The following is an 11,884-nucleotide window of genomic DNA, read 5'->3' as shown; positions in this document are numbered from 1 at the left end:
TTGGTCGGCCTGCGCGGCGCCCATGCGCGCGGGCGAGGTCGGCGGGCACGCGGCGGGCCCGGGCCGCGGCCGAGGGCGGCGGGCGCGGTGTGACGGTGGTGCTGGCGCTGGCGGCTGCCGTCCTGGAGACGACGGGCTTCTTCTGCTTCTTGGCCGCCGAGGCGAGGCCTTTGCCCGAGGCTTTCCGCTTGAGCGTGCTTGGCGTTTTGCCGTCTGCTTGGGAGGACGACTCGGCCTGGATGTGAGCCTGCAGCTGCTTCCAATTTGAGGAGAGCTCGCGTGCCATGGTCTTGGGGAAGGCGTTTCTTTGCTGGTGGATGAGAACTCAGACGGGCATGCTGTTTGAGTTCTTGCTAGGGACTTTTGTTTGTTTTATTTCCCAGTGGAAGCAGTAAATTTTGCATGAGAGCCCAGGAGAAACGATCTGTGTTGGATGATGAAAATGAAGATGATGAAAATGAAGATGGAAGTTCTTGCCAGAGCGTCTTGAAAAGCGGGAATGCATGTACCGGGGTCTCCGTGCAGGGATTCTCGCCGCTAGCCTGACCGCCCTCGCCCTCGCCCTTGTAGTGGCGGGCGGCCATTTTCTGCCGCGACCGCCCCATCTAAACTTCGAGAAGATGCGGCGCAACTCCATCTTTCCCCCATCATGACCACCAAACAAGACACATACCGCACGACTTCGAATCCATCAAGGGAACCGCAACCACGACCGGTTCCATCATGACGCAGCCCGAGCCGACTGTCGGCAACGATGGCCCTCGCCAAAAGGGCCGCGCGACGCCCGAGACCATCAAGGTCGGCTGCATCGCTTGGGTCGAGAAGAACGGCGTGCCCCGCCGCGCCGAGATTCTCAGCATCAAACAGACCAAGAGCGGGCGGCAGTTCTACTGCAACTTTGACAACTTCAACAAGCGTCTCGACGAGTGGGTGCCGCTAGCGCGTATTGATTTCGACCAGGACGTCGAGTGGCCCGGCGTCGAGAAGGAGAAGCCGGCCAAGGACACGAAGAAGAAGGGCGCCGTCGCGACGTCGAAGAAGACCCAGGGCAACAAGAAGGCGCAGAAGAGGCCCGGCAAGAGGGAGCAGTCTGTGGCGTCGGCGTCCGAGGTCAATACGCCGCAGCATCCATGGACCGATTTCGTTGATTCGCAGCAGGGCCGCAAGGCCACGCCGGCCGAGGAGAGTCAGGCGCCGACGCCCGCTGCTGCGGATACCACCTCGACACCCGCTGCAGGTGGTGACGAGATGGAGGTGGACGGCGAGGACGGTGCTGCCGCGGCGGACCAGAAGAACGGCGAGGCCAACGGCGAGGCCAACGGCGAGGCCAACGGCGAGGCCAACGGCTTCAGCCGCGACGCCGAGATTGAGAAGCTCAGGACACACGGCAGCATGACGCAGAACCCGGCCGAGATTTCTCGAATCCGAAACATCTCCAAAGTGCAGTTCGGCAAACACGATCTGTTTCCTTGGTACTTTTCGCCGTACCCCGAAATCTTTGGCGCAGAGGATGTCATGTACATCTGCGAGTTCTGTCTGGGATACTACGGGGACCTCAAGTCGTTCACGCGGCACCGCATCAAGTGCACCCTGCAGCACCCGCCCGGCAATGAGATTTACCGTGACGATACGATTTCCTTCTTCGAGATTGACGGGCGAAGGCAAAGGACATGGTGTCGCAACCTCTGTTTGCTGTCGAAAATGTTCCTTGACCACAAAACGCTCTACTACGACGTCGACCCATTCCTCTTCTACGTCATGACGATCAGAGACGACAAGGGCTTCCACTTTGTTGGTTACTTCTCCAAAGAAAAGGAAAGTGCAGACGGTTACAACGTGGCTTGTATTCTCACACTACCGCAATACCAGCGAAGAGGCTACGGCCGTCTTCTCATTCAGTTCTCGTATGAGCTCTCCAAGATTGAAGGCCGCCTCGGTTCTCCCGAGAAGCCCCTGTCCGATTTGGGTCTTCTCAGTTACAGACAGTACTGGGGTGAGAACATCATTGATCTGCTGCTCGGACTCAATGAGCGCGAAGACAAGGCGACCATCGAGACCATCTCTACGCAACTGTCAATGACGACGCAAGATGTCGAGCACACACTCGGCGCACTGAGGATGCAGATTTACCACCGCGGCGAACACAAGATTGTGATTCCGGAAAAGCTGGTGCAGCAGAGGGAGAAGCAGAAACTGAAGAAGAGGCGCCTCATCGATCCAGCGCGGATACAGTGGAAGCCTCCCGTCTTCTCCGCATCGAGTAGGACGTGGGCATGGTAGATGGCATGACGCGGCTGGTCAGGAGTTTGTCCCATAGTTAATGATACCCCTTTTCCTATTGAAGTTCGGTCTACGTCTCCGGCTCCAGGTCAATCCAGAGCTCGACGCCTTCGGCAATCTCGCCTCCAATCCTCTTCGCCTCGGTCCCCCGCTCGGTCAAAATCGTCAACTTGATTTTCTCCTTCCCACCGGCCGCTGTCCCATCCCGAACCCTGACGCGAAGCGCACTCGGAGGACCTTCCGGCGCCGCCAGGTCCCAGACCGTCCATCCATCCTCGTCCGGGCGCCCCTCCACCCCCTGAATAAGAGCGTAGACCTCCAGCGCCTCCCGCGACGAAACGCTCACGTCCAAGGCCCTGACGCCCTTGGCGCCGGACGGGTGCCGCACGTTCCCGGGCTCGTGATACGGCACACGCAGCCGCCGGTCCGTGCGATCCAGGCACCAGAACGGCAGCTCGCCGCGCGTAAAGGGCACCGACGGCGCCGCCGCCTCAGGGAACGAGGTCGCCCACCTGATCTCCGTGCCGTCCTTCTGCGTGCGGCCGCCCGTCTTGGGCGCGGGGTAGCGCAGCGGCGCGGACGCGTCGGCCGCGATGCGTTGGCGGATCGGCGCGAAGAGCGCCTCGGGCGTGGCGCTGCTGGCGGGGCCCGCGGCTAGGCTGAGGGCGTAGTCGACGAGGTGGCCGTCGGGCTCGCGGCCCCAGGGGTGGCTGGCGCGGTCGTCGGGGGGGACGTGGGGCAGGAAGGCGATGAGCTCGAGGTAGGTCCCGTCCGGGAGGAGGACGAGGGTGTTGGCGGTGCGGTTGTCCGCGTGCTGGCCGCCGGGATAGAGGTGGAAGGCGGAGCGGAGCCATTCGGGCGGGGAGATGAGGGCGGCGTGGGGGAGGAGGATGACGAGGTGGTCGAGGAACGGAGCGGACATGGTGGGCTGGCTCTCTGGGAGGGATGGTGTTTCAATGCAGCAACAGGTAGATGGATCTCTCGCGAAGAGAAATCACTTTATAAGGCGTTGGGACGTGATGGAGCATGAGATGAGGTGAGGCCCCGCTGCGATGGTGTCATGCATTGAACGTTAATCCTCTCGACGAGATGACTTGACCGATCTTCCGAGCACAAGAGTAAAAGTCGACGACGAACTGAAGAACAGCTCGTTACCATTGTCGCATGCTGGTGCGATGCGGGGTTCGACGGAACTTAGTCAACTCGTCGTTGAGTTCAAGCTGATGCATGGCGATGCCATTTCCATGCCTGAATCAAGATATGCCAGACATGTTGTCTTTGACGTCCGATCGGCACTCTGCCCAAACGAGTTGCATGTCAAAAAGGCGCCGACGCGTGAAGCATGAGGAGGAACGCCAGTTCCGATAGCATGATCCCGGGCGCCGAACGTCAGATAGATGCCACTTACTTATATTTATAACTTGCTCTGAGACACAGTTTCACCACAGCTAGGTATGGTCAACGAAATAAATCTTTACCCCTAGGACCGCAAGACTGAATCCAGATATAATTTGCCCTCACTCAGCTGATATCCATCAAACGGTTATTCGCCTTTAGTATTAGTACAGTACTGTTACAAAGCAGACGCCTTCTCCGGTCACGCCAAGCTAAGACGGTGCAGCGCAGCGGCGGAGTGCGTCCGAATCCAATGTCGCCAACGCGATGCAATAGCTGCGCACCCTTGGGTCATCTATTTAGCCATCCATACGGGATCAGCGTCATCTGCCACAGCGTCTTTGAAATCGTGTGCATCCAGCCAGCTATCTGCCGTTTCCTTCTGGGCGTACTGGGCATAGAACTTATCCAGTGACTGGTTCAATTCTATCCAGTGTTAGCGCCGTAACTTGGCAAGGTGGATAGAGGTGCTCAGACCTTGTAGCGGCATGCCACGCGATGGCTGAAGTGTGAATCTGGACATGTACTCGTTCATGAGGATGAGATGGCTAGGGATTGGGGTTCCTATTTCGTTTGCGCTAGGTTATACGGCTATTGCATTCATGGAATCCGCTCCTACCTCGAGCAATGGTGTACACAAATGGCGTGTCAACCTCGTGGCCTTCATCTTCTCGGTCAAGCATGTAGTCAAAGTGCATGCGAATAAGCTCTTGCATCATAAACGTGTTGGGGAACATGACGGCGCCATTCGAAACTGTCAAGGGTTCAGCCCTGTGTTCCATGGACGCCGGCCAGACTACCCACCAGATCTGTTGAAGGCCGGATATATAAGACCTCTGGGCTCCACAGTCACCCCCTCTGCAGAGACATCATGGGGCCTCTTATCTTTCTCCTTGGAATCGAACAGGGACGAGACGGGCTTAGGGGCGTAGTAGTGAAGAGTGGCAGGGAACGACGAGTATATCGCCTTGGCTGAAAACTGTCGTCGGATCACTACTTGCGGTCAGGTTTGGAGGACAGTGCTGCGAGCACGTCTAGAAATGGCGGCAAAGGGACGGTTCATGTTCGTTCCTTAAAGGAGTTGACGCGATGATGAACAGTGCGAAGACACTCGTGGGCAGATAACAAACAAATGTTCAACAGGTGTCGGTGCTTGTGCATTATTTCGAGACTCGGCTTCCATCACGGGTAAAATATGGATTGAACACCAGCAGATGGGGTAAAAGTATCCTGGTGGGCATCCGACACGCTCTCAGGATAGGAAGGGGCTGAAGTCCCACTAATGGCATGCTCATGGAAAACCGTTTGAACCTAGAACCAAATGGTGCATCATAAGGCCGATCTAGGTATTTATCATTCTTGTGACACTCTGCATTTTATGACATACGTCCTCTCGGAATTACTTGAGTTTGATTGATGGGTCGTAAATGCTTCGCTTGAGGTCGGAATCAAGTTCAAATGTCATGTTCCCAAGTGTCGAGAGTAAAGGCGCCTGCGCTTACGTTACGCATGCTTCCGAAAGTTGGTGCAAGGGCTCAAAACTGGGCAGTCAAGGCAGTATGCGGCTGACAGGGAACTTCCTGCGGCAAAGCAACAACCCCGCCGAAGTTCATCGTGAACCAGCATTCATCTATCGGCATCGAGCTCCACAGACAGGATGGACTACCTTGCGACACCGAAAAGCTCGAGACTCTCGCGTGTCATTGTACCTTATTTGCCTGGGTTTAGTCTCGATGACGACGAGTTCAGCTCGTACCCATGCCGCGCCGGCTGCGGACACAAGCAGACTCTAGACATCACACTCCCCGCCCGAAAGCTTGCCAGCCTCGCTCAAGAATGGCTGTTCTTCGGGCTTATTGACGGTCTACTCGGCTGTTCTGTGGAAAGATCTCGATTTATCAGCAGCGACGGGCAATCGATCGATGCCACAGCCTTGCAGGCGATCATGACCCAGGTCACTCTTGAACTCCGATCAGCAGACAGCCAAGGGCGTATCAAGACAATCCAGCACAGACTTCACACGGCTGTCGCCGCCAGCAAGAGGCTGGAACGGGTGGTCACGGACGATGAGCCGAGCATTGCCGTCTTTCTGTCAATCAGAATCCTGACGGACTTCCTCAGCGGCTTCATCGACACTGGCTTGTTGGCCGGAGATTTTTATAGCTTGACAACAACTACACTGGCATCGACTCGAGCGCCTCATGTCACAGTGCTTGAGGACGCGTCTGTCAAGCTTGATGAACTGACACCTGTGCAACGACTGCTATTTAACCGACTCAAAGGCAACGGCTGGTGTCACTCACAGATCATCACCGTCTTTTGCCGCACCGAGCATCTCATGGTCTACTATCTCAGCTTTCTGGACCGTGATGGGAGCCCTGATATAAACCATGGGTCCTGTACCTATCTCCTCTGCAAAGCATACAACACCAGCGCGTCCACCAAGAGCGCGCGTCACGTTGTTGACGGTTGTCAGTGCGCTTTGATCAGCCTGCCTGAGAAGGAACTCGTGCGCATTATCGAGAGTGATAAGATTCCGCTGGTGAGAATCAAGATGGCGGCGGATGAAGAAGCTTTCTTGGAACTCGAGGCTTGCTCAACGTTTTCGGATGCGCAATACACAGCCATGTCACATGTGTGGATTGACGGGATGGGCAACCCCGAAAAAAACGCACTGCCAACATGCCGGCTCACCAGGATTGCCAAATCCCTATCGTCGCATGACCAACCTGGCGAGAAGTCCATTCAAACGCTCAAACGGAGCCCACTCTTCTGGATGGATACTCTATGCATTCCTGTGTCTCCACAATATGCCAACATAAGACAGAAGGCCATCAGCAAAATGGCACTTATCTATACTGCAGCCGCTCAGGTCCTCGTTGTGGATCGTGATTTGGAAAATATGAGCATCTCGGAGCGCTCTACTGCGGAGTTGACGGCGTGGACGGCAACTTCAAAATGGAACACGCGTTGCTGGACCCTGCAAGAAGGGGTTCTTGCACGGAACTGCCTTTTTCAATTCAAAGACACGGTTGTTCCGATTACTGTTGAGGATCGGTTCGAGCAAGACATGAAGATGTTCGCCCATGACAAACCGTTCTGGTATGGCCCTGTGATAGGGGTCTACTGGTTCGGTGAGCGTCTCGGGTGGACCACCATTGCTGCCGGCAATCGGTGGATTGACGGACCGCCAATCAACCACGCCACTGTTGCAAATGGTGGGCTGTTCTACGGCACCGAGCCAGCAGAAAATATTACAAAAGACCTGATCTATCGTGCCTTAAGGCTGGCCACAGGCTCAATCTCGGCTCAGAGGCGACCCTTAGAACGGTTCCGGCACAATGCCGCTCCACCGAGCCCTGAGGTCAAGTACCTACGCCTTCTAGATATATGGAACCTCCTCGGTCGACGGCATACCACCAAAGCAGAGGATCTTCCAGACATCATTGCCAATCTGACGGATGTCAGGGCTTCCCGACTGAGAGACTTTGCTGAGTCGGTTGACAGAATCAAGGTCATTCTTAACTGCATGGATACATTTCCCGCTGAAATCATGTACAACGACTATCCCAGACCTCGCGCGGGCCAAAACTCCGCCGATCGATGGATTCCCTCGAGTCCTGGACCAGAACAGGCATTCGGAGACGCGCGAGTGTCGCCCAAGCCCGATGGCCTTCTTGTGCATTCGGGGGCTTGGCCCACGTCGAGGGTCTTGAAGTCTGGAATCTTGTTGACAGAGCCAGGTGCTATGCTTCTATCAACCTTTCGCATTCGTATGACCCGGGAAGAAATCAAATTTGAAGTCACTCTGAACTGCCTACTGCCGAAACAGGATGAGTTCTTGAGGAATGAAGGCCAGCAAGCCTGTTTGATGCTCGACATACACGTTCCAAAAGTCCAAGGCAAACTCGGTCAGATCACTGATGAGGCGCTGGTTCGCGGAGCCAGGTTATTGCTTCTCTCGTCAAGCGAATTGGGTAAGAAGCATGGCACTGTTCGAGCAAGGTTCGATTGTCCTCTTCGAGGGGTTGCTCGAGTCTGCAAAGAAGAACAGACTGCCCCTACGATGGTCGTCCAACCCCCCTTGATCGCTTTACGGGAATTGCCACCCGTTTGCGACACCTTCATAGAGCAATGTGAGTCAGTACTCCTCTTGCACCACAGATGTTCGTTTTTTGACATGTTTCATAAGCCCTTGATGAAAGGGTTCTAAAGGCTTGCACGAATGGTGGCAAAGACGTCAACATTTCCAGGTACCCAGAAAAGCGACCAATCATGCGCCAACTGAAGTTTGGTTCAACAAACTTGACAGTCCTTGTTGGGTTGATCATGGTCCTCAAAGCCAAATACTCGTGCGGTCTGCAACGCACCGTTCTCATGCGACTAGCTGATGTGATTGGGATGAGTGGATCTTTCGTTCTCGTTCATGTCATGCGTTTTATTAGCTACTTGGAGGAGGTCGACATGCTCAACAGGCGCAAGGCCATGTTTGAGGAGGGATTGACGCGCGGACAGTTGATTGGCAGTTGGTGGGTGAAGCTGTCACTGATTTTGCTCCCGAATGTGATGCTGGCTCTTGCCTTGGTTACCTCTATTTTTCTGGGCACTCTGGTGTTTGACTGGGACAAGGGGTTTATGAGAGAGTGGACATATTATAGCTATATTAGTCCCGGACCTGGGGACTATGTGGGCCGTTGTCACAGGTAACTGACGGGATGCTGGATTCCAAAGTTGCTACAGCTCATGTACTGAAGCTGAGCGTGGCTATCAGAGCAAGGCTGTGCATAGTAAATTAAAATCCCAAATTAACTTTACAGCGGAAAGTTTCGTTCGTTGTCAGTGCTTGGTTTTAAGTAGAGTGATGAAGGCTTCTATATGTGGTCCGCAGGCAATAGATAATAGGTATAGCGGTGTAAAACATCTGAATCTTAGCCATTCGTAGCTTGGAGGGCCCTCCGCAGTCCTCATACATACGCTCTCGGAACCCCTAGCCCCTGACTAGCCCCCAACGCCGTGGCTCCGCAGGGTCTCCTGATAGGGGATCATGCTCTCCATTTCAGCTGATCACACCGAAGGTAGGGATGAAAGTTCGACAAGACCCTGAGTCGTGATAGAAGGTCTAGAAGACGGTCGAAGAAAGACTCACGCTAAACTGAATTGCAGCAATGGTCTATCACAGCCTCAGGGGATGAATCACTGGAGGCGCAGGCCAGGCAGATACTCAACTAGCCGATGTCATGTCCTCATGGCATTTCTGTCACCGTCACTCAAAAGATGGACTCTTCTCTTTCGAGTCGCATCTGCATTGCTGGCGTCTACGCTACTTTGATCCATTCATGGGCATAGCCCTGCGAGTGGACGAGTGATACGGCCAGGACCAGTTGTGCAGCAAGAGATCTGGCAACATCAAGCTGAAATAAGGAACTGCCTGATGCCTCCCTTGCGTCCCGCAAGCTACACCGTGCCGGAAGGGCTACGAGGCACGAATGGGTACCATTGGGCCCGCTGAGATCGAAGCGATCAAGAACGATGGGAATCTGCGACAGCTCGTCTTCCGTGTCGCTACAGCTTGTGACGCTCTGTGTGAGCTGGGATAGAATATCAAATTCGGCATGCTTCGCGTCCGCGGTGCCGACTTTGATGGCGACATATCTTGATGCCTTCTCGTCGATGGCAAGCCAGGCAGTGGAGAAGGTGCCGTGGCCGAGCTTGTGAACGATTCGATATCGTTTGTCAAGTCGATCATTGATGTAGATTGGATGATAGCCGCCCGGCCGGTAGTCGCTGAGATGCTCTACTCCTTGGACGTATCCGTACTCAACGGGTGATGCTGACTTGGTCGAGGAATGTGACTGGAGGCAGCTGGATCCTAGCCGCGATGAAATGCAAGGGCTCAAAGAGCAAACCCTTCGGGTTGTCGCGCGCCACGAAAGGGCATGACGTGATAGCCAAGTAGTCATATGCAGCGCATGAGAGAGCACTGGTTTCTGGTACTAGATGAACCCCAGGATTGAATTGTTGGTCGTTCTGGGCAAGGTAGGTGCATAAGTTCTGATGTTAGAGGACGCTGTGCCGACAATGTCCTGATCAGTCAGAACACAGCCGTGATGGTATAGGGGTTGGCGCAGCTGTAGGGTGGTCCGCTGATGAACTGAAGCGCCCACTGTAACTTCACACCAACGCAGATCGCACCCCTTTTCTTGCGAGAGTCTTCGAGAGTCTTCCTCACATCGGCCGCCCTGTTGGCGATGGCGATACGGCCCATCGTGGTGGTCACGCGATCACGATTTGATTTCAAAGAGACCTACTTCGTCGCAGACTGTCTTCCTCAGTCTCACACACCCTCAGTGTCTCCATTCTACCACTGAGGTTCCTATCGTCCCCATGATCAGTATTTCCGTTGCATCCGGGAAAGTGATGCTGTTGGCAGTGTGCCCCCTTGCGCAATGATTAGGGCATATTTCTAGAGATTATCCATGAAAGATCTCATTACCCCAGGAAACCGCCCTAGGGAAATCCTTCAGTCCTTCAACGAGTCCGCGCTGCAACGGTGGCAGCGGCGAACCCCTCGCTTGAAGAACATGATTACACAAAATGGCGATTTCCGTATAAAATCCTCCTCGGCCACGCTTGTTCAACAAAACTTTTGGATAAGGGCCTGCGAGTATGGGCTGATTCTATGACTGGGATTGTAATGTTGAGGAAGGTTTTTGTATGGAAGCCTCGAAATACCATGCGTGTGAAGAGCTGCCAGAATCTCAAGACTCGGCGGCGCCTGACGGAAGTGATGAGGGAAATCAACATGATCGAAGAACAGCTAACTGCTCCCGATCATATGCACTCGCCATTCTAAAGTTTGTTGATGTTTGCAATACTGTTTAGGCTTGGAAGATCGAATCCAAGGTGTGAACAGCGGGCATCATGTGCTAGATCATGTTTCCCATCATCTTGCCAGTACAAGCACGCCATCGTGCAGATCCCCCTTGGTCATGTCTCTCTCCGCCGTCATCCAAGAGCGGGGGGTTCCAACACGAAGTCTTCCCAGTCGCAGGATTTCCTTCCCACCACCGACTATGTAAGGACTGATTCCAATCAGAATGCTCAACATTAGTTTTCATCGGATCTAGTCAATTAATACCTTTTTCTCCACAAATAGTATCACTAACGGTGTGGGTCTCCTCCGCAATTCGACACGAACCCCCGCAACCTTCGTCCGGCCCGGCGTAGAGCCCGAACCTCAGCTACCTTGCCACAAGCAAACAAGCAAACAAATCCCATAACCGTGGACGCAACTGGCTCGAAGTGATTCCTTGAAAGAGAGGTATGAGCAAGTGCCTGCCATCTCGCTCTATCAGACCACTCGTCCGACTCCCAACCAAGGCCCTCACAACCCCGCAACCCAAACCTGGGCGGTCCACGTCTCAAACGGCGCCCATCATGGTCACCCGAACCCCGCATCTGATCAACCTGCTCCGGGGCTGGCCCTCGCCGTCCCTCTTGCCGGCAGCCGCGCTCACAGCAGCAGCAGCCCGGGCCCTCTCCGACCCGACCATCTCCGTCCCCGGCCTCCAGTACGCGCCCGACCCCGGCTTCCAGCCGCTCCGCGAGCATCTCGCCGCGTGGCTGGCCCGGTTCTACGGCGCAGCGCCCGAAGCCGACGGCATCTGCATCACCGGCGGCGCCAGCCAGAGCCTCGCCAACATGCTCGCCAGCTTCACGGACCCCGGCTTCACGAGGGCCATCTGGATGGTGGCGCCCTGCTACTTCCTCGCCTGTCCCATCTTCGAAGACGCAGGCTTCGGCGGCCGTCTGAGGGCGGTACCCGAGGACGACGACGGCGCCAATGTCGAGGTGCTGGCGCAGAAGCTCCAGGAGCTCGACGAAGCCTGGGAGCGCGACGGCCGAGGCGCCAAGGTCAGCCACGCCTCATCCCCCTCTTCTTTGTGGTCAGTCAGCCGCCACGGAGCTTCTAACACGCCCCCATCCAGCCCGAGGACCTGAAGAAGGGCGCGCACCGCAAACTCTACAGACACGTCATCTACCTCGTGCCCACGTGCGCCAACCCCTCCGGCAAGACGCTGCCGCTGCGGCGGCGCGAGGCCCTCGTCCGGCTGGCGCGCGCGCACGACGCGCTCCTCATCGATGAAGGAAGGTTCTAGTACTGGGTCCAAGTGTCCGACGGGGACCCGGTGGGAGATATAACAAGAAA

At 55.4% G+C, this 11,884-nt stretch overlaps 7 protein-coding genes across 7 annotated transcripts in view; 3 read left to right on the top strand and 4 right to left on the bottom strand.

The window, feature by feature from the left end:
- Positions 1-49: 49 nt before the first annotated feature.
- Positions 50-584, bottom strand: VDAG_10144 (uncharacterized protein; the record flags this gene model as incomplete). The annotated part of the gene is made up of 2 exons (XM_009659970.1): positions 50-310; positions 510-584. Coding segments are annotated over 2 exons (336 nt in total), but the record flags the coding sequence as incomplete, so codon positions are not given.
- Positions 585-723: 139 nt separating this feature from the next.
- Positions 724-2,280, top strand: VDAG_10143 (histone acetyltransferase E; the record flags this gene model as incomplete). The annotated part of the gene is made up of 1 exon (XM_009659969.1): positions 724-2,280. The coding sequence occupies one exon, from the start codon at positions 724-726 to the stop codon at positions 2,278-2,280; it is 1,557 nt and encodes a 518-aa protein (XP_009658264.1).
- Positions 2,281-2,350: 70 nt separating this feature from the next.
- VDAG_10142 (uncharacterized protein) lies at positions 2,351-3,202 on the bottom strand (the record flags this gene model as incomplete). Its single annotated transcript, XM_009659968.1, has 1 exon — positions 2,351-3,202. The coding sequence occupies one exon, from the start codon at positions 3,200-3,202 to the stop codon at positions 2,351-2,353; it is 852 nt and encodes a 283-aa protein (XP_009658263.1).
- Positions 3,203-3,970: 768 nt separating this feature from the next.
- Positions 3,971-4,457, bottom strand: VDAG_10141 (uncharacterized protein; the record flags this gene model as incomplete). The annotated part of the gene is made up of 3 exons (XM_009659967.1): positions 3,971-4,101; positions 4,153-4,239; positions 4,295-4,457. The coding sequence occupies 3 exons, from the start codon at positions 4,455-4,457 to the stop codon at positions 3,971-3,973; spliced, it is 381 nt and encodes a 126-aa protein (XP_009658262.1).
- An 875-nt stretch (positions 4,458-5,332) lies between these two features.
- VDAG_10140 (HET domain-containing protein) lies at positions 5,333-7,888 on the top strand (the record flags this gene model as incomplete). The annotated part of the gene is made up of 1 exon (XM_009659966.1): positions 5,333-7,888. The coding sequence occupies one exon, from the start codon at positions 5,333-5,335 to the stop codon at positions 7,886-7,888; it is 2,556 nt and encodes an 851-aa protein (XP_009658261.1).
- Positions 7,889-8,990: 1,102 nt separating this feature from the next.
- Positions 8,991-9,940, bottom strand: VDAG_10139 (protein kinase domain-containing protein; the record flags this gene model as incomplete). The annotated part of the gene is made up of 2 exons (XM_009659965.1): positions 8,991-9,544; positions 9,853-9,940. 2 exons carry the CDS (start codon positions 9,938-9,940, stop codon positions 8,991-8,993), a joined length of 642 nt encoding a protein of 213 aa, XP_009658260.1.
- A 1,172-nt stretch (positions 9,941-11,112) lies between these two features.
- The window catches only part of VDAG_10138 (aminotransferase), a gene marked incomplete at both ends in the record, with an annotated part of 1,659 nt that continues 887 nt past the window's right edge, over positions 11,113-11,884 (top strand). The window contains 2 exons of the mRNA XM_009659964.1: positions 11,113-11,589; positions 11,670-11,804. Coding sequence (XP_009658259.1) covers positions 11,113-11,589; positions 11,670-11,804 — 612 coding nt within the window. The remainder of the gene's footprint in view (positions 11,590-11,669; positions 11,805-11,884) is intronic.

Source organism: Verticillium dahliae, genomic scaffold (genome assembly GCF_000150675.1).
Source record: "Verticillium dahliae VdLs.17 supercont1.32 genomic scaffold, whole genome shotgun sequence".
Taxonomy (NCBI): domain Eukaryota; kingdom Fungi; phylum Ascomycota; class Sordariomycetes; order Glomerellales; family Plectosphaerellaceae; genus Verticillium; species Verticillium dahliae.
This window is presented reverse-complemented; position numbering and strand designations above follow the sequence as displayed.